Here is a 27907-nt window from a genome sequence, read left to right on the forward strand (position 1 = left end):
GAAGTGACAGTTACAGAGGCAATCCTGCATCCAAATATTTATTGAACAATGTATACGACTACCAAATTAGAAAGTGAAAACAGATGGTCCTTTTGAGGACAGGTCCTTTTTAAACAACTCAGTCAAATTAAATTTAATTTTTTCATCGTCCTCCAACGGTCTTTTAGATGGACATTTGTCCTTTCGCGGAAAGAGTAATAAGCCTTAATCTTGCTCCAGTTGCCCTCTCCGAATTTTTTGACTCCATTCCTCAGCTTCTGGCTTTCCTCTTCTGTCCACTTCTGCAACACAATAGCAAATTATATACATACATAGACATGCATTAATACATGGACATGTACATCATATACAGTGGCGAGAAAAAGTATTTGGCCCCTTCCTGATTTTTTGTTGTTTTGTGTGTTTGTCACACTTAAGTTTCCCATCATCAAACAAATTTAAATATTGGTCAAAGACAACACAGGTAAACACAAAAGGCAGTTTAAAATTAAGGTCTTTATTATGAAAGGAGAAAAAAAAAAAATATACCGATCAATGCAAACTAGAACTAGTAGACATTCCAACAGCTTCTTCCCTCTTGCGATCAACTTCTTAAACACCTAACCTACAATTCTATTGTAACATGCTGGTAATTTTTTTTTGGACTTGAGTTCGTCGTCACATTTCTGTGGGGCCAATTATATATTACTCGTGCACTCACTGTAGTAGTCTCGCCACGCTGCACTATTTGCATATCTGTTGTTGACCAATACTGGCCACTCATGCCAGAGTAGCATCTGCTCCATTTGCACACTGACTGTGGAGTATCTGCAACAATTGCACAATCAACATTGTCCCAGATTATCGCACTACTCGTCACTTTAAACCGCATACACTCCTTGAAGTCTCGGCGCCCTTTGCACAATGGTCATTGCACCGGACTATTGCTATATTAGTCATTCAAACTGCTCTAAGTGCTAGAGGACTCTGCATCTTTGTACAATTGTCAAAAAAAAAAAAAATGTACCGGCCTTACCAGATAACTATTAAACCTTTATTGCTCAGTGACTGTTTTTTTTGGTCAATGTCTTTATGTCTCAAAGTATTCACTGTCAATTGACTGTCTGTTGTCATACTAGAGCAGCTCCAACTAACGGAAACAAATTCCTTGTTGTGTTTTTTGGACATACTTGGCAAATAAAGATGATTCTGATTCTGAATTAAAAACAGCCATCCCTGTAAACCGCTTATCCTCACAAGGGTTGGGGGTATGCTGGCGTCTATTTTATATAACTTGGGAGAGAAGCGGGGTACACCCTGAACTGGTCTGCAGCCAATCAGCGTGCACATATGCAGCCAATCAGCGTGCACATATAAACAAAAAAAAAAACATTTACACTCCCATTCACACCCACGGTGATTCTTGTTCAGAGGAAAGGTGATGTAACACAGTAGTAAACGTTCCCTTCCCTGCTTTTTTTTGTGTTTGTTACAGGTATCAAATTCAAAATAAGTGAATATTTGCAACAAAAAGAAAAATATTTTTCAGTTTGAACATTAAACATGTCTATGTAGAGTATTCAACTGAATATAGGTTGAAAAGGATTTGCAAATCGTATTCTGTTTTTGCTTTACACAACATCCCAACTTCATTGGAATCTGTGTATAGATTGTCCTGTGATATCTGAATCATTGCAATTGTAATGTAAGGTGGTGTTGCAAAGACATTTGTTATGCTGTATCTGTCAAATTCATAGCAACAGTTGAACAATAATAACAAAAACTAGACTGACCTATGGATGTGAATTTAGTATTTCCGCAAATAGTAACCTCTGCTCTAAGTACCCCAAATATCTGCCGAGTCATCCACTTTGATAAATAAATGCAGACTGAGTGAAACAGTATTAGACTTTGTACCGTTCTGATTGGCTGAACTGGATTGGCGGATATTTTATTCAAATTTTATGATCAGATGTAAAGTCATAATTTACCAATCTGATCATACCTGCGAAATAAGACATTATAGCTGACACAATCTCGTTTACTCCAGGGACGTTCCGCGCTGCCATCATGTATGTTTGAGTCCGAAAGCTTGGTTAGCCCTATATGCGTCTTGAGAGCGTAAAGCTGTTGCAGATCCTCGAACATCCAATCTCAAATTTAATGGCGTCTGCGTTAGATTTGTGATTAGGTTTCCCTGGATCAGTTAGTTTTTCCAAAAGCAACCAATGGAGTAGAAAAGAAAAAGACAAAAGGAAAAAACACCAGAATCAGATTTTCCCTCTTACTATGGAAGAACACTTCAATGAGGAGCTGTAGTCCTCCTCCCCTTTTCCCTCCTTAGTTAATGAGCAATAATCAGTTACCATATTTTGAGTTTTTTTTTCTGTATAATTGTTTTCACTTATTTCTATAAGTTATTTGTATAAATATATTGCTCCACCTTATGATCAAATTGGCGATACGTTTTTTTTTAAACTCGCTAATCTGCCACAAAAATCCTGACCATGTTAAACCTAAACAGTATATTCTGTAGATATTTCAGATTATTCTAAGAACGCCTGGTAATCTCATAAATCACTTACCCTCTTCCTCGAAGAGGAGCTCTTGTTAAATGACACTAGAAGAAGAAAAGAAAAAAAAAAACAATTAGACACAATAACATGCTAATACCAAGTGGATTTTTCCTTTCATATGACCATTGAAAAGCTCCTCTTCTTCAGTCCAATTGACCTTGGTCTCCTTGGCGTTGCTTAACATATTCTTCCTGTCAAAAAAAGACACTGTGCTAAACAAGCAGCAGAAGGCATGTTCCTCTGTGATTCCAAGAGATCATCATCACATATGCTACGAGAAAACGGCCAATTTCACTAAATTGGACTAAAAATATGTATTTAGTACAAACAATGTATCTTTGTTCATCTAGCTATACCAGCGACATGTAGTTTCAGGCAGAGCAATGTACTCAAGTCACTGGTGTGGACGCTCACATTCGTCAGCTGGAATCCAACTGTTTACTGCCACCGGCGAATATACAGTGAACAAAAATATAAATGCGACACTTTTGTTTTTGCTCCCATTTTTCGTGAGCTGGACTCAAAAGATCTAAAACTTTTTCTACATACACAAAAGGCCATTTCCCTCAAACATTGTTCACAAATCAGTCTAAATCTGTGTACGTGAGCATTTCTCCTTTCTCGAGATAATCCATCCCACCTCACAGGTGTGTGTCAGAAAAACAGTCACTATCTGATGTGACCACCATTTGCCTCACGCAGTGCAACACATCTCCTTTGCATAGAGTTAAATCAGGATGTTGTGACCTGTGGAATGTTGGTCCAGTCCTCTTCAATGGCTGTGTGAAGTTGCTGAATATTGGCAGGAACTGGAACACACAGTCGTATACACCGATCAAGAGCATCCCAAACATGCTCAATGGGTGACCTGTCCGGGGAGTATGTTGGCCATGCAAGAACTGAGATGTTTTCAGCTTCCAGGAATTGTGTACAGAGCCTTGCAAAATGGGGCCTTGCATTATCATGTTGCAACATGAGGTGATGGTCGTGGATGAATGGCACAACAATGGGCCTCAGGATCTCGTCACGGTAGATCTGTGCATTCAAAATGCCATCAATAAAATGCACCCGTGTTCGTTGCCCATAACATGCGCCTGCCCATACCATAACCCCACCGCCACCATGGGCCACTGGATCCACAACATTGATATCAGCAAACCGCTCACCCACACAACACCACACACGCTGTCTGCCAACTGACCTGAACAGTGAAAACCAGGATTCAGCCGTGAAGAGAACACCTCTCCAACGTGCCAGACGCCATCGAATGTGAGCATGCGCCCACTCAAGTCAGTTACAACGACCAACTGCAGTCAGGTCGAGACCCCGAAGAGGATGACGAGCATGCAGATGAGCTTCCCTGAGATGGTTTCTGACAGTTTGTGCAGAAAGTATTTGGGTATGCAAACCGATTGTTCCAGCAGCTGTGCGGGTGGCTGGTCTCAGACGATCTTGGAGGTTAACATGCTGGATGTGGAGGTCCTGGGCTAGTGTGGTCACAAGTGGTCTGCGGTTGCGAGGCCGGTTGGATTTACTGCCAAATTGTCTGAAACGCCTTTGGAGACTGCTTATGGTAGAGAAATGAAGATTCAATTCACAGGCAACAGCTCTGGTGGACATTCCTGCAGTCAGCATGTCAACTGCACACTCCCTCAAAACGTGCAACATCTGTGCCATTGTGCTCTGTGATAAAACTGTATATTTCAGAGTAGCCTTTCATTGTGGCCAGCCTATGTCACACCTGTGCAATAACATGCTGTCTAATCAGCATCTTGATATGCCACACCTGTGAGGTGGGATGGATTATCTCAAAGGAGAAATGCTCACGAAGAGATTCAGACAGATTTGTGAACAATATTTGAGGGAAATGGCCTTTTGTGTACGTAGAAAAAGCTTTACATCTTGGAGATCAGCTCACGTAAAATGTGAGCAAAAACACAAGTGTTGCATTTATATTTTTGTTCAGTGACATTTCATAGAGTTCATGATGAACATCATGAGTTAGTGTCACTCACTGCGTGTTTCTAAGTTTTCTATCTCTGAATAAATACATTTTATGCTGTCAAATTTCCTTTCTCAGTCTTGTTTTTGTTTTATGGTTGTGAGGTGTCATAAAAGTGAACAATATTAGCGCTAGTCACTGTTCTTGATATGGTTTTTTTTTTTTTTTTACAAAAACCTTTTCTCCATTTTTTGGGTGAGACCAACCCATGTTCTACTGCTGGTTACTAAAAAACAGATGAGATTTTTCAGATGAAAGAAGAGAGTCTACTCTTTCTTTCACTAGGTTGGGTGCTTTTACTGTCACAGAACAATATTCTGTGGGTCCTGAAGGATGAGTTAAAATGCTCTAAAACAGCTGTCAATATGAGAAAGTCTGCTTTGAAAATGTCTGGTAACTAATTAAAATGCTCTGACACTTAAAGGCTGAAGGTACATGCTAATAGATTAACTTTACCAGGTCACACACAGCCTTTTCTAATACAACATAGTGATTTGCCATCATCTTGTGGCATCTGTAGTCGATAAACTTTTTGGGTGAGCGCCAATTACTCGCAGATTTTTGCCAAGAGCGGCGGGGCCCGCGTCACTATTCCTCATGAATGCATATATTTTGTCTAACATTCTTGCTTGGTGTTCTGTGATATTTTTTTCTTTATTTGTGATTTGATTTGTGAGATACGTGCCTTGCCCCTAAAAAGGTTGGGTGAAACTGCTAAACAGCCAACGCACCCATTTTACATTAGAAAAATCTCTCGGCACGCCGACAAACAAAAATGCCCCCAAAAATATGAAGACTGAAATAATAATTTTGTCTCTATTTACGTACATATTTATTTATCCAGAGTGATAGAGTTTAACACAAAGCTTATATACTCGCAGGGAACCATGACTTATTCTGCTGTATGAATGGCAGCAAGTTTATTATAACATCTAATTAAATGCTCTTCCAATGGAACAGCAACTCCAACTGGCAGTGGCAAGTGATATCACCCAAAGTGCTGGTTGTTGTCAAGTGAGTTAAGCCTCCTGACACCATACAGCACTTGTTTCTCAAGTTTGGGCTTGCAAGTCCAAGCAAAAACTCGGCGAATTGACAACTCACATCTCGAGCCACCACTGTATTAGATTTTTTTATATTTAGTGAGTACCCAATTCATCTCCCACGCTGGCCTACTCAATGGCGCACAGAGAATGATAGTGGAAATGCCGAATTGTATCTAGCAATGTACGGCCCCTTGTCTTTTGTAAAAAAGCTCACTAAACAATTATTTTCTGCTACAGAAAAGCAAAATATCATGTAAACAAAAACAATAATCATAAATATTGCAGTGAACGAACAAAGCCTCTCTCTGAGGACCAACAAAGTATCTGACATGAAATACACGCACTGAACAATGCTTGCACAAATGCAGCAATAACTAACTCTGTCTGAATGGGATATTTCCGATATCTTCAACACAAATACAGACAAGCTTCGATGATAAACGAAAATAACAGCTTTGTGCTGGGACTGAGTACCGCTTGGGTGCTCAACAAAATTCAGTTCAGCAATGTCCAACCAATGCATGCACTAAACACAGCAATAATAGTGAATTTACAACAATTTCCTCTTCTGAAGAATCCATCTTTTACTCCCCCCACTGGCTGTCCTTCAGAACAGAATAAAAATGGAGAATTTTGGAGAATCATCTAATACAAGGGGGCCTCTAAGTCATATCGAAGTGACTGTTTCTGTTGTTGTAATATTGAATTCCAGCCTAAGGGGTGACAGAATTTATGGATTAGAGCTTTAGGTGAAATTGGATAATTTCTTATGGCACCCCTGATGATCGCTCCCGGCACACTAGTGTGCCAAAGGATCTTGGTAGGGAATCACTGACTTAAAAGGACAAAGGAGGAGGGAAAAAAAAAAAAAAAAAAAAAAAAAAAAAAAAAAAAAAAGAGACAAATAACGGTTACAAGAAAGAATATATTCATATTAGCGCTTCAACATGCAACTCTTAAAGCACCATAACTCCATATAATTGATTTCACCCCCCCCCCCTCGCCCCACATGAAAGTGAATGGTTCTCTGATGAAAGCTACCAACCATTTCGTGCGGGAGGTGTCCTTATTAGGAGTGGAACATTTTTGAGGGGAGCGGCATTGATGAATCAAAGAAGGCGAACAGTCCAGTGAGGAATCAGTGATTATGACTTCATTTGTATTTCCCATAAACCTGCAACAACATTTGGATTGTTATACAGCAGCATAATCTTAAACAATGTGTCATAAGGCAGAATTTGCCCTTACTTGCTCAGAGAATCGCTGCTCTGTTTTTCCACAGGAGTTTCATTGTTTACTGTAGAATCCTGCGCCACATGGACAGTGATTGATGATAACTCTTCTGATTCAGTGCTCTTTCTGTACACATGTGCCAACCAAAAGAAGACGGACAAAAGGAACTATATTGAAAAATGAAAACAAAAACAACACCTTTAAGAGCATTTGCTCTTACCCATTTGGCAAAGCCTGGTTACATGTTCTTCGAGAGACTTCCATGCTTCCTGCTAAGCTAGAGGATTGTTCCTCACATTGAGGAGATGTCTCATCATCAGCGGAAGATCTAGAAGGCAAAAATGTTGACGTTAGTCTATAACAGTGATAAAATATCGTCACTGCAAGTTAGGGTGTTTTTCCTCTACTACAATAAGTGTTAACAAGCCAAATTAGTAGTCGATTACAATAAGACAACATCTTATGTAGATATTGTGCTCATGCCAACCAAGAGAAGACGAGAAAAAGGACTGAATTGACGAATGGGAGAAAAAAAACAACACCACCACCTTTAAGAGCTTTCGCACTTACCCATTTGGCAAAGCTTCGTTACATGTTTTCAGAGAGACTCGTTTGCTTCCTGCTGAGCTAGAAGATTGTTCTTCACATTGTGGAGATGCCTCATCATCATTAGAGGACGATCTACAAGGCAAAAATCTTCACATTAGCTCCGATATTGGTGTTAAAATATCTTAACTACAAGTTAGGGTAGGCCTGTCACAATAATTCATCGATTTATCGTTCGAAAAGCAAGTCACATACTGTAAATTACACAAACAAATTTACCTGCTCTTTGTATGTGTGGGTAATTGAGGTCTCATCAGCGGGACAACCTCTGTGTCAGTTTGAGGGATTTGACAGGCTACAGTTTGCGACTCCGCCGGCTCCTGCACTCTCACTGCAGCCTCCTGCTCCTGAGGGGTAGCATACAACAAGCTTGGCTGACTGTCCGGCTGCATCACCATCTTCGCTATGTTGTGATGCTGCCATTTCAACACAGAGGCCCTCGTCTCTTTCCTGGTGGTGTTATGCGGTGAACCAGTCTTGGATTGAGGAGGGGCATCTGTTTGAGTGGGAGGGGTGACCTCAAGAGGCCTGCAAGAGTTTTTTTGGAAACTATCTTCGTTCTCCGAGTTTTTATTTGTGTCCTCTATTTCAGGAGCTGGGATGGCGATAGCCGTTTCATTTTCAACTTCTTCCTCCAGGTGAGAAAATGGTAACACCAGACCTGCTTCCAAAGCCTGGTAGGCTGACTCCAGTCTCTCCTTCGTGATAATTGAATGTTCACTAGAAGTTGGAAGAGAACAATTTGGAGCCAGTAAATATGCTGGAAAATAACACCCGAAAAGACATTGCCTGCTAATGGAGTAAATATTGAACTATTGTGCTTAATCTTGTATGTAAATTAGCGATGGACCGAAATGAAAATTCTTGGCCGAAACCTTGACTGTGTGTAAAACTCTTGGGACTCTTGGGATCTCCCAATGCCATCATGTGATCAAAAATCAAGTTCGATCATGTGATTTCTAGCTGCTCGAGATCGGGTGAAAAATACTGGTTTTGTTAATTTTCTGACATTTTAAATGTCACCAAATGACAAAATAATCAAATGATACACAGATATTGCCAAATGGAACATTAATAGTCATTTTATATTACACAATGTAACTTCTCTGGGTTTTATTTTTTAAGTACGTGTGTAAGTTTCTGTGAAAGACACACACTCTGCGTGTGTGTGTGTGACACACACACGGACACAGTCTGCCTTAATTCTATTGGCCTGTTGCACCACACATTATGAACAGAGTCACCAGACTGACCGCTCACACTGTATGTTTGCAAAGCCTAAGAGAAATCCATCTCGCTGAACAGTGTCGTCAACAAGTCAAGAGAACATGAGACAGGTTAGCAATTGTGTTTCAAACGACTTTACTTCAAATACAGTGGGAACGGAAAGTATTGAGCTTCTCCTCACTAGGGTCACGGGCGTGCTGGAGCCTATCCCAGCTATCAACGGGCAGGAGGCGGGTTGCCAGCCAATTGCAGGGTACATACAAACAAACAACCATTTGCACTCACATTCACACCTACGGGCAATTTAGAGTCTTCAATTCATGCATGTTTTTTTTTATGTGGACAGAAAAAAACAATTGTTGAAATTTTTGCAGATTAAAAAAGAAAAACGTAAATATCACACAGCCATAAGTATTCAGAGCCTTTGCTCAGTATTTAGTAGGAGCACCCTTTTGAGGTAATACAGCCATGAGTCTTTTTGGGAATGATGCAACAAGTTTTTCACACCTGGATTTGGGGATCCTCTCCACTTCTGTCAGGTTGGATGGTGAACGTTGGTGGACAGCCATTTTCAGGTCTCTCCAGAGATGCTCAATTGGGTTAAAGTCAGGGCTCTGGCTGGGCCATTCAAGAACAGTCACGGAGTTGTTCTGAAGCCACACTGTTATTTTAGCTGTGTGCTAAGGTCATTGTCTTGTTGGAAGGTGAACCTTCGGGCCAGTCTGAGATCCTGACCACTCTGAAGGAGGATTTCGTCCAGGATATCCCTGTACTTGGCCACATTCATCTTTCCTTGGATTCCCTGCAGCTGAAAAACACCCCCACAGCATGACGCTGCCACCATCATGCTTCACTGTTGGGACTGTATTCGACGGGTGATGAAGAGTGCATGGTTTTCTCCACACATACCGCTTAGAATTAAGGCCAAAACGTTCTATCTTGGTCTCATCAGACAAAAGAATCTTCTCTCTCACCATCTTGGAGTCCTTCAGGTGTTTTTTAGCAAACTCCATGCGGGCTTACATGTGTCTTGCACTGAGGAGAGGCTTCCGTCGGTCCACTCTGCCATAAAGCCCAGACTGATGGAGGGCTGCAGTGATGGTTGACTCTCTTAACTTTCTGCATCTCTGGAGCTCATCCACAGTGATCTTTGGGTTCTTCTTCACCTCTCTCACCAAGGCTTTTCTTTTCCGATAGCTCAGTTTGGCCGGACGGCCAGCTCTCGGAAGGGTTTTGGTCATCCCAAACTTCTTCCATTTAAGGATTATGGAGGCCACTGTGCTCTTAGGAACCTTAAGTGCAGCAGAAATTTGTTTGTAACCTTGGCCAGATCTGCCACAATTCTGTCTCTGAGCTCTTCAGCCAGTTCATTTGACCTCATGATTCTCATTTGCTCTGACATGCACTGTGAGCTGTAAGGTCTTATATAGACAAGTGTGTGGGCTTTCAAGTCCAATCAGTATAATCAAATACAGCTGGACTCCAATGAAGGTGTAGAACCATCTCAAGGATGATCAGAAGAAATGGACAGCACAATTATATATGAGTGTCACAGCAAAGGGTCTGAATACTTATGGCTGTGTGATATTTCTGTTTTCCTTTTTTAATAAATCTGCAAAATTTCAACAATTCAGTTTTTTCTGTCAATATGGGGTGTTGTGTGTACATTAATGAGGGGGAAAAAAAAAGAAAAATAATTTTAGCAAATGGCTTCAATATAACTGAAAAAAATTCAAGGGGTCTGAATACTTTCCGTACCCACTGTAGAAGGTTAACAAGTGTGAATTATTTTTAAACAAGCAAGCCTGTGGTCATAAATCAGTAATTTCGTTATAGATGAGTGGAGTCACGCACTAAATGTATACCACCAAGTCTGTAGCTGCCTGGACGGTCATTATAGCCTTAAGACACACACTAAACTAATAAATAACGATGCAAATGCATTGTTTACCATTCGCTCATATCAATCCCCCATACTATGTTAAAGTTTATATGCTATTCCATCAAATTGGTGCTATTCAAGTCCCCATGAAATAAAATGTATAAATGCACTGTACAATGTATAAATGCACCGTACAATGACGAAAATACTAAGCATCCTGCACACTGGTCTGTAATTTGCTATTGCTATTGGCATAAATGTCATGCGGTTATATTTAATGTGTTTGCGAATATGTTAAAAACCCTTCTCCTTTATTTATTATTATTTATGATAATAAAGTTGCCTGAGTTGGGCCAAAACACAGTAGTTCAATATGTTTACTGTATCATCAAATTTAGAGCTAAAGAATAAGCTGTTTTAAAAAAAGTAGTTTTCACCCAAGCCACTACTAGAGGAGATGCCACAATGCTGATTAAGCCTAATTCTACCCCATTCTCCACTGGTTAGTTAAAATTTTAATTTGGCTGTACGGTGCCACAGTAAACGTGAAATATGAATTAAATCGTTCACACTTTCCAGTTAGACGTCTTTCTGCCAAGAGGCCTAAAAATCAGTTCATTAGAATTTCTCAGGCTTATCTACGTCACTAGTGAAGATCTCCGTGGAGCTCAACGCCCCGAGCCAGCGCTGTCAACACAACAAACGCGTGTGCTTTCACAAGTAGTGAGGGGTGGGTATAGAGAAAAGTGGGGTGAGCCAAATATGGAAAAAGCGGATACAAAACTGGGTCAAACAGAAGAAGCTGTCAGAGGGGCCTTTTCTGGACACTAATATGACAAAATACAATGAAAAAAAATGACATTTGATAGGTATTGGGCTGGAACCTAACGGGACAAGCCTAAAGGAAAATAATGTTTTTTTTTTTGTAGCGTATGCTGTTGGTGCAATTAAATGCAAAGAGGTTTTGGTTTACAATGGAAATATTTTCCTACTTTGGTGGCATAAGCCAAATTCGTACATGAGTAGGAACATTGCGCTAACGCAAAAGTTATAACAACAGTAACTCTCTATGAAAAATATTTCGTCAATACATATAAAACAAATGAAAATCAGTAAGTATGACAATAAGTGAGGGTGCCTTCGTGTGCCACATGTAGAGGTTTGTAACCTCGAAACATTGCCTGTCGGTACCGTCGTAAGCCGATTAATGCCTGTAATGATACTTATTTTCTTTTGCATTGCACATACAGACCCTTTACCAAAAATTTGAATATCATGGAAAAGTTTATTTATTTCCATAACTCCATTCAAAAAGTTTGCAGTTCATTAATTCATATATATATCACATAATTTGGGCTTCCAGCTCATAAAACCTACGAAATTCAATAAATGTGAATACTGTGAAGAAATCAGCCCCAAGTTTGCAGGCCATAAATATTTTAAACTGAGTATCACACACTGATCATCTACTAAACTCTAAGCACCTGCACAGGTTTCCCCAGGTGTCATTAAATTGATTCAGTTTGGTTCAGTTGTCTGTTACGTTCAATATGGGGAAGATTGCAGACTTGACAACTGGCCAGAAAACCATCATTGATACCCTCCATATGATGGATAAGCCACAAAAGTTCATAGCTAAGGAGGCTGGGTGTTCACAGAGTGCTGTGTCCGAGCATATCAATGGAAAGTCTAGTGGAAGGACAAAATTTGGCAGGAGAAGATGCACCAACAAAAGAGATGACCATGGGCTTCAGCGGATTATCAGAGTGGAACGAGGCGGGAGTCACAGCTTGAAAAACCACCTCATTCAGACTCATCTGGGAGATGGGCTACAACTGTCTGGTTCCTCGGGTCAAGCCACTTCTGAGCCTGAGGCAATGTAGGAAGAGTCTCAACTGGGCCAATGAGAAGAAGGACTGGACTGTTGGCCAGTGGTCCATGGTCCTCTTTTCCAATGAAAGTAAAGTGTGCCTTTCATTCGGGAATCAAGGTCCAAGGGTTTGGAGGAAGACAGCTGAAGAACCGAACCCAAGCTGCTTAAGGTCCAGTGTGAAATATCCAAAGTCAGCCATGATTTGGGGTGCAATGTCCAGTGCAGGTGTTGGTAAACTCTGCTTTCTTAAATCCAAGGTCACCGCAACTGTCTACCAGAATGTTTTAGAGGACTTCATGATTCCTTCTGCTGAGGATCTGTATGGAGATGGAGATTTCATCTTCCAGCAGGAACTGGCCCCTGCCCATACCGCCGGAAGCACAAAAACCTGGTTTGATGCCCATGCCATCACAGTGCTTGACTGGCCAGCCAATTCGCAGGATCTAAACCCCACTGAGAATCTATGGGGTATTATTTAAGGGGAACATGAGGGGCACCAGACCCAAAAACAAAGAATAACTGACAGCAAGGACCAAGAAAATCTGGGCTTCCATAACTCCCAGGCAATGCCACAGGCTGATTGCCTCAATGCCATGGCGCATCGAGGCAGTGATTAAAGCAAAGGGATTGCCAACCCAAGTATTGAAGATTACCATATTTTTTTTTTTTTATTTTATTTTTTTTACAAAAACTGATAAGTAAATGGTGATTTCTTCACAGTAGTCTAATTTTTTTAATTCCAGATTTCGTGGGTTTTATGAGCTGGAACCCTAAATTATGTAAAAATAAACAAATAAATACTTGAAATTGTTTAAATTGTGGGCCCAGAATCTAATCTATGAACGTTTACCTTTTTGAATGGAATTATGGAAATAATTGTTTTTGTAAAGGGTCTGTATTATGGCAAGGAGCAGTTACCGGTTTCAAGGTATACCGCTTTTTGAAAAGATCATGGTTCCAAAACCACAAACGTTTTCCATCATATTGTTCCGGCGGTCTGCATTTTTTTTTTGCAACGAACTACTAGAGTTACTGTGTCTAGGCTTGGTGAAATACTGTAGGCTTGCTAAATCATCTTAGTAACAGTTTCAGTGACCCCGATTCGCCTTTCCCAGAAAAAAATACATATGATTTTGAAGTGTTTTTTACAGAAAGAATTCAACTATTTGTTATTATTGTTGCACTGCATGTATTTGCTCACATTTAGTTTGATTTATTTTAACTTACCATGGCATTTGTTTACTAATGTAACAAATTATGTGGTGTTTGAAAATAAAATAGATTGTGTTTAATGGAAAATCTTAAATTACCCAACCCTTTCAAAATAATACATTTAGTGTTGTAATTGTAACTTTTTTGCTAAAGGTTGCCATACCACCAGAACCTGGTACTGGCCCATGCGTACTGTCGGGACTTTCCGTCTTTCAAATTTTCACCGTAATCTCATGTATTCTATGAACCTACCATATCCGTAGCTGGATGTTTACTTGTGCACTTGGCCGATTGGAGGGGCCACATTCATCTGACTCATCGGTTGTGGTGGTCTCAGCGTTTTGCTTGTTGAGTTGATCGATGAGCTGCTTTGCAGCCTGGTACAAAGATACAAATAAACCAACAAATTACTTACTTTATTATCATCAATATTTAATCCCTTAAGGGAAAATTAAATTTACTCCTGCATATTCGTAGGTTATTTGAAGACTCTAAATTGCCCGTAGGTGTGAATGTGAGTGCGAATGGTTGTTTGTTTGTATGTGCCCTGCGATTGGCTGGCAACCAGTTCAGTGTGTACCCCGCCTCCTGCCCGATGATAGCTGGGATAGGCTCCAGTACGCCCGCGACCCTAGTGAGGAGAAGTGGCTCAGAAAATGGCTGGATGGATGGACATATACACACACACACACACACACACACACACACACACACACACACACACATATATATATATATATATATATATATATATATACACAAACACACACACACACACACGCACACACACACACACAAATACCTTCACCCCTGCCCTGTGGAGGTTGGCAGTGATGTCACTGACCGATGTCTTTGGGTGTTTCTTCACAACTCTCACAATGTTTCTGTCAACTGCTGTTGATAACCTTGGCCAACCTGTTTGATGTCTGTTGCTCAGTACACCAGTAGTTTGTTTCTTTTTCAGGACATTCCAAATTGTTGTGTTGGCTGTGGCCAATGTTTGTGCACTAGCACTGATCAATTTTCCCTCTTCTCTAAGCTTCAAAATGGTTTGCTTTTCTCCTATAGGCAGCTCTCTGGTCTTCATGTTTGCTTAACAGCAAATGCAGTTTTTACAGGTGAAACCCAAAGCCAAATACAAGCACTATTTAATGTTTAAGCAATCAATCTAAAAGACAACACCTGAGCAATTTGAAACACCCATCAGTCACGTGTTCTAATACTCACTTGAAAATTAGGTGGCTTCAAACAAAAGGTATTCTGTTGTTGTATAACACATCTAGATGTGAATTCCATGAAATAAAAGCTGTAATTCTGAACTTTTTATATACATATATATACAAGACTTTTGGAGGGGACTGTATATTCACTCTGGGACACGAATTGAAACAAAAGTATCGTATTTGGGCTACCAAAACACAGTTTTAATGAGGACGGAATGTAGCAGTTATTTAACAAAACCTTCGTAGATACACTTCAACTTACCTCCGCACGGACATGGCCTTAAAATTACAATATTAGACCATATCACTACTTGACAGAGTGGTCTAACAGCACTAGGACATTGACTGAGACACAAAAAGATCACTTCCGGTGTTTAACACACGTACCTTGTGAAGAAAGGGAACAGAGAATGAGCAGAATTTCAGGCAAAAAGCTGAGATCTCGACCTTTAACTGTTTGAAGTCAAGTTCCTCAATGACTTTATGCTTGTTGCTCTTCTTACTGATGAGATCCATGAAAATCTTTTTCTACGGGACAAAAACACATTTTTGTCTTATGAAATTAAAAAGGAAAAGAAATCAGGAGTTCTATTTCAAACAAGATGTTTCAAAAGAGAACTCACCTTGGCAACCATTGATTTGGGGAAATGGCAGATCGCCTCTTTAGCTTTGATAAAATCTTTGTTCTTAATAAAAAGCTTCACAATCTGAAGACAGACAAAAAAAAAACATATCTTACACCTAAATTCAATCTGGCTTTGTCATTTAGGCAAAGAGAGAGTGTTTAGTTTTTACATTGGAACATTAAGAGGTTACACTGAGTTTGAGATATTATTTAAAATGTTGTTTTATGATGGTGAGTTCCATTATTTCCTTTGGGAATATCTGTTAGCAACAAACAAATTAGACCAATGACCATTGTGTTCAACTTTAAAGGTACCGATGTACTAGTATAAAGTATTTGTTATCTACAGTACATATACAGTATTCATAGTTCATCATGTGCACATACCATCTCCTTCACTAAGGTGCAAACATTTTTTAAGTCCTCTTTTTGAACGTCAATTTCCTGACTCAAACTTTCCAGCTGCATAAGGGCTGATTCCAAGGGGGATATTCCGTCATTGTCTTTCTCAAATGTCATATCTGTAATGACAAATATAAATAATTATTATACGGATAGGCCACAACACATGCAGGGTAGACACATACTGATTTTAACATCTAAAATTTATTGATGACCCCACAAATTACGTGTAAAAAATTGCAAAGTATGTTCTTATTGCTCCTCTAGCTAGTACGTGGTGTACTCGAGGTGATGAACAGGCGGCAATATCTGTCATCTTATCAAGACTGACCAGAGAGAGGCAGCGCGATGTCACAGGGCATCCAGGCCGCCCAGGAATACACAGAAGAAAAAGTAGTAGTAAAAGGAAGAAGAAATAAAAGCTAGGCCAACTCTTATCTGGGAACTACACCGTGGTTGCAAAAACTTCTTTTTACAGAAATGTAAACATTAAAGGCATGAAAATGGTGACAAAAAAAATAAATACGTAAGAGGGGGTCTGGGGAGATCCCCCGGGTCCCCACAGGGATATAAAAATATATATATTTTAACATAAATTAGGCAATCTGGAAGACTGAAGAGTACAATAAGGCAAAATAAATGTTCTTCAAGTAGAATTTTTTGTATTTACACCGCTCAAGTACATGTTGATATACACATTTAAGATTCTAATTTGCCTCATTTCTTTGCTTTTTTGTTTTGGCCTCCAACTTGAGCCAGGCCCATCTCCACCTGCACCTGCTTCAAGATGTGCCACATGAATAGCATCCCCCTCTTTAAGCACACTCATTCTGGAAAAGAATTAATTAAAATCATTGTCTGTTACACTTCATTTTTCACTATTACCAACTTCAAAGGCTAATCCCAAATGCATCCTCCAGGAAAACATTAAATACAATATTTTTCTGTTGTTATTGGCTATTTCTGAATTTGAAGTTAGTTCATTCTGTGTTGTGACATAATCCCTAACATCACTCTGTCTCTTAATACATTTAGGATTAGCATCCGTAAACTAATGAGATAATTGTAGCCACGTTTCCTATTTAATAAAAGATGTACTAGTCGATCAGCTTTTGTCGTCGATGTTACACGTGCTTTGCGGTTCCGCGGTGGGACCGCAACCACGGGCACGACCCGCAGCACCTCAATGCCTAAGGCCTCCTCCGGGTGGGTCCTCGGTGGGGCCGGTGGACCACCCTGGATCCGTCGGTGTGGGAGGTGTCCCATCCAGTGGGCCGCTCTCGGGTGGTTCCTGGGCCCGACCCCACTTCTCAATTGGCTGGGGTCCTCTGCCCCCGCGATGAGGACATTTCAGAACAGGACACTTCTGACTTATTGTATATCCAAAACGGTGTCAATTCACTTGCATGTGTCTGCAGACAGACACCTTATTCCCTGGGTGTGGGGCCACTCACTCACTGCGATAAATAACTTGTAACTCTGCATATCTTGGATATCGCTTCAATTACACTCTCTGTTCACTCTCTGTTTAGATAGCCACTCCCACCATACTTCAGTTGTACAGCCAGGTCAACAAGCATCCCCTCCTGTCACTGTCACTGTCTCTCACAGGGTATAGCACTACTGACCCATACAACACTCAAATCCAATGTGTCATTGTACTAATTATATAATGGTTTACTTTCCTCATCTTGTTCACAGCAACTGCTTTGCCTTTTCCTATATTATTTAGTTACCTTTTCACTCTCTCCTTTGTTTTTTCTGTCACTGTTGTTTGACTGAACAACTGTAATTCTCAATAAATATCCATCAGAATACAAATAAACCACAGTGGCAGCTTAAAAAGTCCACTGTGACACACAATCTGTTCCGGCATAAAAGGGATACAGATCTTCCTTTCTGCTTGACCCAACAGCTGAACGGGACAAAAAAAAAAAATGCTCTGAAACGATTCAGTGGCTGGATGTAAATCAATGAATAAACCTGCTCTTAGTTGACACTGTCCCTGGTTCTCCTCTTGTTCACTAGAGTTTCCCATCGAGGGTGGTCTGCTATCGTTGTTAGCGGTTAGCAAGCTAAGCTAAGCAGCTTGAAAGGCTTCAAAGTACACGCACCCGCAGGCATGCTTAATCATAATTTCTCACAAGCCGCCTCCCTCATCTGCCATCCAGCAGATAGATGGACGTCTTAAACTTAAAAAAAATAAAAATAAAACTTATAAAACAACACACACACAGAAATACTGTGGTGCCTCATCCAACCACTAGGGGCACCACAGAAAGTAGTGACTAGATATGGGGCATAAAGACAGAAGCAAAGGAGAGATGAAGTAGCCTTGACAGTGTTAAGTGTCGTGTTAACTGAAAAGGGGGGGGTGGGGATCAAGCGAAGTAAAAGGGATTACAAGCATTTTTCTTGGAAATACAACACATACCTGCCGTGCGTAAATCCGGTGCATTACTTCCTACTATCGATAAAATCAATTACCTTTTGAAGTGATTTAAATCGCTATACTAACTTCCAGAAGGGTAATTTGCTGCGCACAGATAGATCCAGTTGGATCGCAGGAATATAAATTGGTACATCGATATAATAAATGGTTACACTACTTATATATATATACACATATATATTACCATAGAATCCTGTAGTCTGATCTAGGCACAACACTGGAGATCCATACGAGTCAGCTTTCTTTTTCAGCAAATGTGTGCAACGCTAAAATTAACCTTAGCAGCTTGCTTACTAGCTAAAAGTAACGTGGATAAGAAGTTGAAGTTAAGACTTTACACCGATCTGATTTGCATCGGCTGATAATTAGCATTTTATGGTGATCGGTTTTAATGTCAAGAACCTTAGCAGCTTTCTTACTAGCTAAAAGTAACGTGGATAAGATGTTGAAGTTAAGACTTTAAACTGATATGATTTGCATCGGCTGATAATTAGCATTTTATGACGATCGGCTGATTGGTTTTAATGTTATAATTCGCTGATCCAATCGCTCCGCAAGACATTTACTCCATGTCGTCATCGTGCACCTACATTTGAATCCAAAAGCTAGCTTATTTTTACCCTTGTTGTGTGTCTTTTGACATAGTACTGTAACTATCTGACAGCCAATAAAGTTATTTAAAACAAAAAAGAAAAAGCATGGAGTTATGGGACAGACAACACGTCTGAGACAGCCAACACATAATGCCTGGATCAGACTACAAAGCAAATTTATTTATATATGAAGTCCTCGAGTTACGACGCACTCGTCCACGACGTTTTGACTTTACGACGCCCGTGCCTCGTCCGCCGTTTTGTCCAAGCACCATAGTTTCTGCTTAGCTAGTGCATAGTGCTCGTCTGTGTTTGTGCGCTGGGAGTATCTTTGCCTTTTTCACCCTCCTTTTTTCACCATTACTGGTGAGAGTGTAAGTACAGCAGCATTATTATTACATCTTATTTTTTAATTTTTATTATTTGAATGTATTTTAGTTTCTTTATACTAAGTGTTAACCTTTCCTGCTACGGTCACCTGACCGTGGTCGGGAGACGCAGGGGTTAACTCCCTTCTCTCGTTGCACAGCTGAGTTGGGTGGCGTAAACAACAAAGGCACAAAGCACCGATTTGCTGCTTTAATGGCTTTATTAGCTCCTCTGCACATTCAACGTCAACGGGTCCACCGCTAATCGCTACTCTTCCCCGGTCGCCGTCACCACACTTGCGACTGTACACACGTACCGGCGCGCACTCCTTCCTCCTACGCAGTCCCGTCTCACGACGCCTGCGCAGTCCCGTCTCACGACGCCTGCGCAGTCCCGTCTCACGACGCCTGCGCAGTCCCGTCTCACTCACACACTGACGCACACGCCCACACACACTGAGCTTACTGTCACAATCACGTGGGACCATACCTGTAACATAAGTATTTCGCCGTACATTGCGACTTTAACGGTGAAATCCGACTTATGCGGAAATTCACGTTACGTCACCAGCATAGGAACGGAATGCGTTCGTAAATCGAGGACTTGCCTTATAGCGCATTTCATACAAGGTAACTCAATGTACTCTACATGATTAAAAGCATTTAAAAACAAAGAAAAAAAAAACAGCTTATAAATATTTAAAACACAGAGGAAAACAATTTAAATAAAAATAAGACTAAAACAGTGTACAGTGCATCATTTAAAAGTGGAAATGCTCTAAAAAGTATGGGGGGGGGGGGGAAAAAAAAGAGTTTTTAACCTGGACTTAAAAACATGCACGCCTGGGGCTGCTTCACCATGTTTGCGTTGGACTCTGTATTTCACTATTTGACCTGAGTGTGGCGATCTCAGATCCCTACTGGGTTTATATTCCATTAGCATGTCATTCATGTATTCAGGACATAAACCGTTTAGTAATATATAGACCAGGAGCAGAACTTTAAAATCTATTCTAAAGCTGAAGCATCGAAAGTCAGAGGTGAATCTATCAGAACAAGCAAGTTTTCGGACTTGGTCTTTGGTTTTTAAATAGAGTGAGTCCAGGTATTTGCTAACAGCAATGCTCTTTCCTTTATTGTCAAAAACAATTACTCAGTTTTGTTGTGGTTTAATTGAAGAAAATTTTGGCTCATCCAGATATTTATCTATTTTAGCTAGTGACACAACACCTCAATTGAACTGTAGTCATCTGGAGACACTGCTAGTTACAACTGTGTCATCTGCATAGCTATGATACTCAAAATTAAAGTTCAAGGGTAGCATATACAGGCTGAACAGGAGGGGTCAAAGAACTGACCCATGAGGGACCCCAGAGGTCATTGCCATTCGATGAGATTGAACACTTCCAATGGTTACAAAATAACTCATTTCCTCCAGGTAGGACCTGAAACATTCAAGGACTGTTCCATTTAGTCCTAAACACGTTTCCAACCTGTTCAGAAGTATTATGATCTACCGTATCAAACGCCGCACTGAGGACCAACAAGACCAGAATTGACAACTTTCCAGAGTCAGTATTCAATCTTGTATCATTTAGCACGTTGATAAGAGCCGATTCTGTACTTTGATTAGTTCGGAACCCGGATTGAAATTTGTCAAAAAGTCCATTTAAGTTAAAGAAATTGCTGAGTTGATTAAAAATAACAACAATCTTGGCTATGAAAGTGAGATTGGTCTACAGCTTGCTAACATGGAAGCGTCCAGCATTAAATTTTTTAGCAGAGGCTTAATGGCAGCTACTTTAAGACATTTAGGAAACCCGGCTGACTGAAGTGAGCAATTGATTATTTGCTGCAAATCAGCGAGCACAGACTTTGCAATAGCTTTGAAAAAGCTGATGGATTGTATTTTTTCCCTAAAATAAGCAAATTCATTGCATTTATCTGCTGTTAGGAGTTCTGGAGCTATCTGATTCGGGGGGGTTGTGAGCTTGTCAACCACAGCAAACCGAGTGAGAGTATTGTTGAAGTTCTTACTGGTGATTTCAGAAAAGTGGCTATCTGGCCATGACTAACTCTTGGTTAAAATTCCAAATACTTTGTCTGTAGAGGTCAGTCAATTTGCAATTTAGTTTTTCTCCACTTACGTTCTGCTTTCCTACGCTTTGATTTACAGGTCTTTACTTAATGTCAATTAATAGAATTTCAACATTCTTAGAGATGTTACCAAGATGGCGCCAACCAGTGTGGTCGCCTCGGTTACGCACTCTCTAGTATTGTTTTTGATTTTGTGTTTTTCATTCATCTTTGGAAACATTACACGACTCACTTAAACAAGGGGAGACTTGCTAACCATCAAGGAGGCTACTCCGGACTTGCTTTCACCAACTTTCGCAAATCCGCTCAGTTTTTTCCCCGGGTTACTCACCGGAGCGGCGTCGGCGGTTTTCGGCGCATGGAGGCGACGCCACAGAGGGAAGCGAGCCGGCATCCAGGTGAAACTCCGCAAGAGAGGATACGGATTGGCATTCCCGTCGATCCACCTCGCGAATGTACACTCCCTACCCAACAAAATGGACAAGCTTCATCTTCTGATAAAGACCAATAAAGACTTCGGACGTTCCGTCGCCATATGCTTTACGGAGACTTGGCTTTGTGAGGCTGTACCCGACGGCGCCGTCATGCTTCCGGGATTTCATCTTCACCGAGCAGACCACATCACAGAGTTATCGGGGGAAACAAAAGGCGGCGGGATATGCGTCTATATCAACGAAAAATGGTGGGAGCTCAGCACACACTGCAGCCCGCATTTGGAGTCGCAGTTTTTTAACTGTAAGCCATTCTACTCGCCGAGTGAGTTTGCATCATTCATCCTCGCTGAAGCGTACATCCCGCCTCAAGCTAACACGAAGGCCGCACTGCTAACGCTCGCCGAACAAGTCAACGAAATTGGGGAGGGAAAAAAAAAAAAAAAAACGGACTCACCCCTCATTATTCTCGCGGACTTTAACAAAGCTAAACTCAACCACGAATTCCCTAAATACAAGCAGCACATCGACTGTCCTACCAGGGAAACTAACATTTTAGACCAGCCTCGCCAAGATAAGGAGAACGCAAATCAGAGCGGGGACAGGGCCCTGTATAATCGCGCTAGAAACCTGCTGACTAAAGAAATTAACATTGCAAAGAGGAACTATGCAGCAAAGTTGGAAAAACAGTTTAGCGCTAAAGACTCTAAATCAGTCTGGCATGCATTCCAATCGCTGACTAATTACAAGCAACGATCCCCCCAAGCTGAGAACAATAGCACACTAGCCAACGACTTTAATACCTTCTACTGCAGATTTGAAAAGGATACTTTCACACCCCACACCCATCCGGCCGCACCCCGACCACAATCACACCTCTGACTTCTGCGTTTACCATCCACGAACAGGATGTGAGACGCATCTTCAAACAACAAAAGATTAACAAAGCGGCAAGCCCAGACCATGTGTCCCCATCCTGCCTCAAAGTCTGCGCAGACCAGCTTGCGCCAGTCTTCACTCAGATCTTCAATAGATCTCTGGAACTGTGCGAAGTACCATCCTGTTTCAAACGCTCCACCATCATTCCAATCCCCAAGAAACCTGCAATCTCTGGTCTAAATGACTACAGGCCTGTCGCCTTGACATCTGTGGTCATGAAGTCCTTTGAACGTCTCGTCCTGGACCACCTCAAGAGCGGCACAGGCCCCCTGCTGGACCGCCTGCAGTTTGCCTACCGAGCGAACAGGTCTGCGGATGATGCAGTCAACATGGGACTGCACTTCATCCTAGAACACCTCGACAGTGCAGGGACCTACGCGAGGATCCTGTTCGTGGACTTCAGCTCAGCATTCAACACCAACATCCCTGAACTCATTTCATCCAGGCTTCTCCAGCTCAGCGTCGCACCTGCCATCTGCCAGTGGATTTACAGCTTCCTGACGGGCAGGACACAGCAGGTCAGGCTGGGAGAGACCACCTCATCCACACACAGCATCAGCACTGGGGCGCCGCAAGGTTGTGTCCTCTCTCTGCTGCTCTTCTCTCTACACGAACGACTGCATCTCAGCGCACCCGGCTGTCAAACTCCTGAAGTTTGCATATGACACCACTGTCATCGGCCTCATCAAGGACGGTGACGAGGCTGCATATCGACAGGAAGTGGAGCGGCTGGAGCTGTGGTGCGGCCGACACAACCTGGAGCTGAACACGCTCAAGACTGTAGAGATGATCGTGGACTTCAGGAGGCATCCTTCGCCACAGCTGCCCCTCACGTTGTCCAGCTGCCTTGTGTCAACCGTCGAGACCTTCAAGTTCCTGGGAATTACAGTCTCTCAGGACCTGAAGTGGGCGACCAACATCAACTCAGTCATCAAAAAGACCCAGCAGAGGATGTACTTCCTGCGGCTTCTGAGAAAGCATGGCCTGTCACAGGAGCTGCTGAGGCAGTTCTACACAGCGGTCATCGAATCAGTCCTGTGTTCTTCGGTTTGGTGCTGCTACAAAAAAGGACAAACCCCGACTGCAACGGACAATCAGAACTGCTGAAAGGATTGTCGGTACCCCCCTACCCACCCTTGAGGACTTGCACGCTGCCAGAACTACGACAAGAGCGTGCAAAATCCTCTCGGACCCTCCACATCCCAGTCACCAGCTCTTCCAGCTCCTTCCCTCAGGTAGGCGCTACCGATCAATGCAAAATAGAACTAGCAGACATTCCAACAGCTTCTTCCCTCTTGCGATCAACTTCTTAAACACCTAACCTACAATTCCATTACAACATGCTGGCAATTTTTTGACTTAAGGTTGTTATCACATTTCTGTGGGGCCAATTATATATTACTGATGCACTCACTAGTAGTACTCTCGCCACGCTGCACTATTTGCATATCTGTTGTTGACCAATACTGGCCACTCATGCCAGAGTAGCATCTGCTCCATTTGCACACTGATTGAGGAGTATCTGCAACATTTGCACAATCAACATTGTCCCAGATTATCACGCTACCCGTCACTAAACTGCATACACTCCTTGAAGTCTCGGCGCCCTTTGTAAAATGGTCATTGTATCGGACTATTGCAATATTAGTCACTCGAACTGCTCTTAGTACTAGAGGACTCTGCATCTTTTGCACAATTGTCAAAAAAATCCCATGTAATTACAGGGATCAAAAATGTCTGATCTCCATAGGGGTCTGACTTATTCTGGAAAAGACCCCGCAGACATCAGTCAGATTCGCAGATAAGGTTCTTCATGGGTGGTGGAGGGGCTCTTCGCATTTAAGTGGACGGTGGTTTCAGGCGAGGGGGGGATGGAGGCAGATCTTGGCGTGGTGTGCATTTGATTCCAATATTGACAAGTCTTCATCCTGTCCGTCACACCTAGCATAGAATTTAGGCTAGTAGAGAGTGAGTTTCGCGTTGGGCTTTTTTCCAATAGGGCAGGGAGAGGTGTGGGATATTCAACGTGTTGGCTCATCTCATTTGTCATTTGCTCCTCCGATTGTTTGTATGACCCTGATTAATCCGTCTGCGCCTTGTGTCGCCTTATCTCCTGTTCCTCCAATTGTTTGGGAATAACTGGATCGTTTTGTCCTTTAGCCTTGTCACCAAGGCCAGTGTTTTCTTCTTCTCTCAATGACGTACGCAGTAAAATATTTTGGCAGCCAATAACTTAACCCCTTGTCTATTTAGACAGAAACCGTCTGCCTTGTAAAGATGTCTGCGCTCCCCAAAAATGCAGATGTTATTATTATATTATTTCTAATGCACTTATCAAACACCATGGTGGCACCCTTAACCGCACTGCCAAAAATCACATGTAAATGCTCAACCTAGGGGAAACACTGCTGGCCATCCACTTCTTCCTTGACAATCGTGCTGTTTTTGTGGTCCAATTAAAAGCATAATACAGTACAGTATATTGTATATGCAGTGCTAAGTTGCCTGATGTGTGGCGAAGAGCAATGAACTGTCATTTTTTCCCCGTGGTCCAATTCAGTTGCTCAGCAAGCAGTGTTAAAGACATACTATAACAGGGCCTTCGCTGACTGTGTTTGCATTTGGAGGTAAAATCCTCTAATTTGGCGCAAATGTTGGTATGCTTGTTCCCAGTTTTACCGATGCAGATTCATGACAGTGTCCCAGAATGAATATACCGCAGTCTCACCAAGTTTTTCGCCCTCGTTTACCCTGGAGAGTAACTGCATTACCAGAAGCTTTCTCGGCATCACATCATTTTTTGCCACAGGACGGACAATGATACCTGCAGAACACACACAAAAAAAACTATTTATATAGAACCTATAAAAACAATTACTTTGACAGAACAGAAAAGCATACTCAAAACAAAACTAAGACATTCATTGACAAGCATATGACCCAGCTAAAAGCACGAGGGCTGAAAAAAATAAAAAAAGCATACATTAATTTTTAAAAATGCTGGGGTTAGGGGAGTCGAGTGGAGAAGACAACATCACATAAAAGCCAGTCTGTAAAGCTTTAAAAAGTGATTTAAAAGATGTGACTTATCTCATCTTGTGGGGCAGTGAACAAATTCCTGTTTTCAAAGCCACACTGAATTGACCAAGTGAACATTAGCTTGTGTGAAAATATAAAATGGAAAGTGAGACTTTTTTCCCCCTATATCTAGTGCAGCAATCCAATTAGCATAGTTGTGTGTGAGTCAATAACATAAATAATATCACAAATAAGGTGCCTTTGAGACTTCTGTATTTCACCCCCCCCCCCCAAAAAAGTTGAGACATACATCAGATTAAAACGTGCCACCTCGCCGCTGCACCTGTTTAGAGTCACCAATACATACTGTATTGCCAAAAGTATTCACTCACCTACCTTGACTCAGATATGAATTTAAGGCACATCCCATTCTTAAATCGGTCCCCCCACTGCAGTTACAACACCTTAAACTCTTCTGGGAAGGTTTTCCACAAGGTGTAGGAGTGTGTTTATGGGAATCTATGACCATTTTTCCAGAAGCGCATTTGTGAGGTTAGACACTGATGTTGGACGAGAACACCTGCCTCTCAGGCGCCGCTGTAATTCACCCAAAAGTGTTCTATCGGGTTGAGGTCAGGATTGTGCAGGCAAGTCAAGTTCATCTATGTCTTTATGAACCTTGATTTGTGCACTGAGGCACAGTCATGTTGGAAAACGAAGGAGCCATCTCCAAACTGTTCCTAAAAAGTTGGAAATGTCCAAGACATTGCTCCAGTCAAAAGAACTCTGACTGCTTTACGATACCAATAGATTTAGGACAGTCAAAAAGTTTGGAGATTATCCCACTCTGTTCCAACATGTCTGTGCAGCAGTACACAAAGCATATGACATGGATAAGAGAATTTTGGTATGGATGAACTTGACTGGCCTGCATCGAGTCCTGCCCTCAACCCAACCCACAGGACTCCCCAAGGGACTCGGTCGAACGCCTTCTCCATTTCCACAAAACACATGAAGACTGGTTTGGGGATTGCCGCCACGACAGGCACCGACCACAGCTCCGGTCGGCCGCTTCAGCAATGGAGGCGCGGAACATGGTCCACCCGGACTCGATGTCCCCCGCCTCCCCCGGAACATGAGCAAAGTTCTGTCGGAGGTGGGAGTTGAAACTCCTTCTGACGGGATTCTGCCAGCCGTTCCCAGCAGACCCTCACAATGCGTTTAGGCCTGCCACGTCGGACCGGCATCTTCCCCCACCATCGGAGCCAACTCACCACCAGGTGGTGATCAGTTGACAGCTCCGCCCCTCTCTTCACCCGAGTGTCCAAGACATGCGGCCGCAAGTCCGAGTCATATTAAACTAAATGGATTTAATAGGATATCACTTTTTCAAACTCACTTTTACGCATCAAGGGGTTCGAGGATCGCTATTTACGTTTTACTTTAAAATTTTTTACATCGGTCACAATTTGTTGTGTAGCAAAGGAGACGTTGTGTTTCATGTGTTCATTGAAAACTTGAATACTACAGTTGAACGACTTCGATGTAGCTGTGTGACGAATCTGCTGACCATGAGAACAAGATTACTTGTGTAGCGTTAGCCCAACGGCCACAGCTCGAATTGGGAGTCAGTTAAACCGTAACGCTGGCATATATCGTTGAAAAAAAAGCACGATTTTACGTAAACAAGGACAATGATACTGTATTATACACACGTCACATCTACAACGTGGTGAAACTAGGAACGTGGACGTTCTCAACCAACAAGTAGACATCAATAAACTTCAGATAGCTAATCAAAGTTGAGTTTGGCCAAACCACTATTATTAGGGAAAGTTGATACTTACTGCTGATAACATCTCTCACTTCACAAAAGTCTTCGTATTGGTCTTTTTGAAATAACTCTAACGCTAACGATATATAATAATCTACAATCCAGCGGTTGATGAAGGACTCTGTTTCCGAACGTTGTTCAATTGGGTCTTCCTCCGCCATGTTCTCACATAGCGACGTAATTGCTCACTGGTGCGGCGTCGAGGCGTTTGTGCTTTAAAAAAAAGTGTGGGTGTTTCCTCTTTGTTGTGTTTAATGTTGAACGGCGGTTTGTGTGTGTGGCTGTTCGA

At 41.8% G+C, this 27907-nt stretch overlaps 1 protein-coding gene across 2 annotated transcripts; it reads right to left on the minus strand.

The window, feature by feature from the left end:
• Window positions 1-22: 22 nt before the first annotated feature.
• On the minus strand, window positions 23-27907 carry terfa (telomeric repeat binding factor a). Of its 2 annotated transcripts, XM_061667628.1 has the most exons (14): window positions 27632-27907; window positions 25495-25590; window positions 15872-16005; window positions 15483-15566; window positions 15247-15387; window positions 13889-14013; window positions 7662-8162; window positions 7407-7517; window positions 7057-7164; window positions 6852-6962; window positions 6649-6777; window positions 2679-2746; window positions 2565-2599; window positions 23-281 (listed from the first exon to the last, which is right to left on the minus strand). In XM_061667628.1, exons 1-14 carry the CDS (start codon window positions 27777-27779, stop codon window positions 123-125), a joined length of 1950 nt encoding a protein of 649 aa, XP_061523612.1. In that variant the 5' UTR covers window positions 27780-27907; the 3' UTR covers window positions 23-122. The 2 variants fall into 2 exon arrangements, with proteins under 2 accessions (XP_061523612.1, XP_061523621.1); XM_061667637.1 differs by lacking the exon at window positions 2679-2746 and having other exon boundaries at window positions 217-281.

This window comes from Phycodurus eques, chromosome 2 (genome assembly GCF_024500275.1).
Source record: "Phycodurus eques isolate BA_2022a chromosome 2, UOR_Pequ_1.1, whole genome shotgun sequence".
NCBI classification, from domain to species: domain Eukaryota; kingdom Metazoa; phylum Chordata; class Actinopteri; order Syngnathiformes; family Syngnathidae; genus Phycodurus; species Phycodurus eques.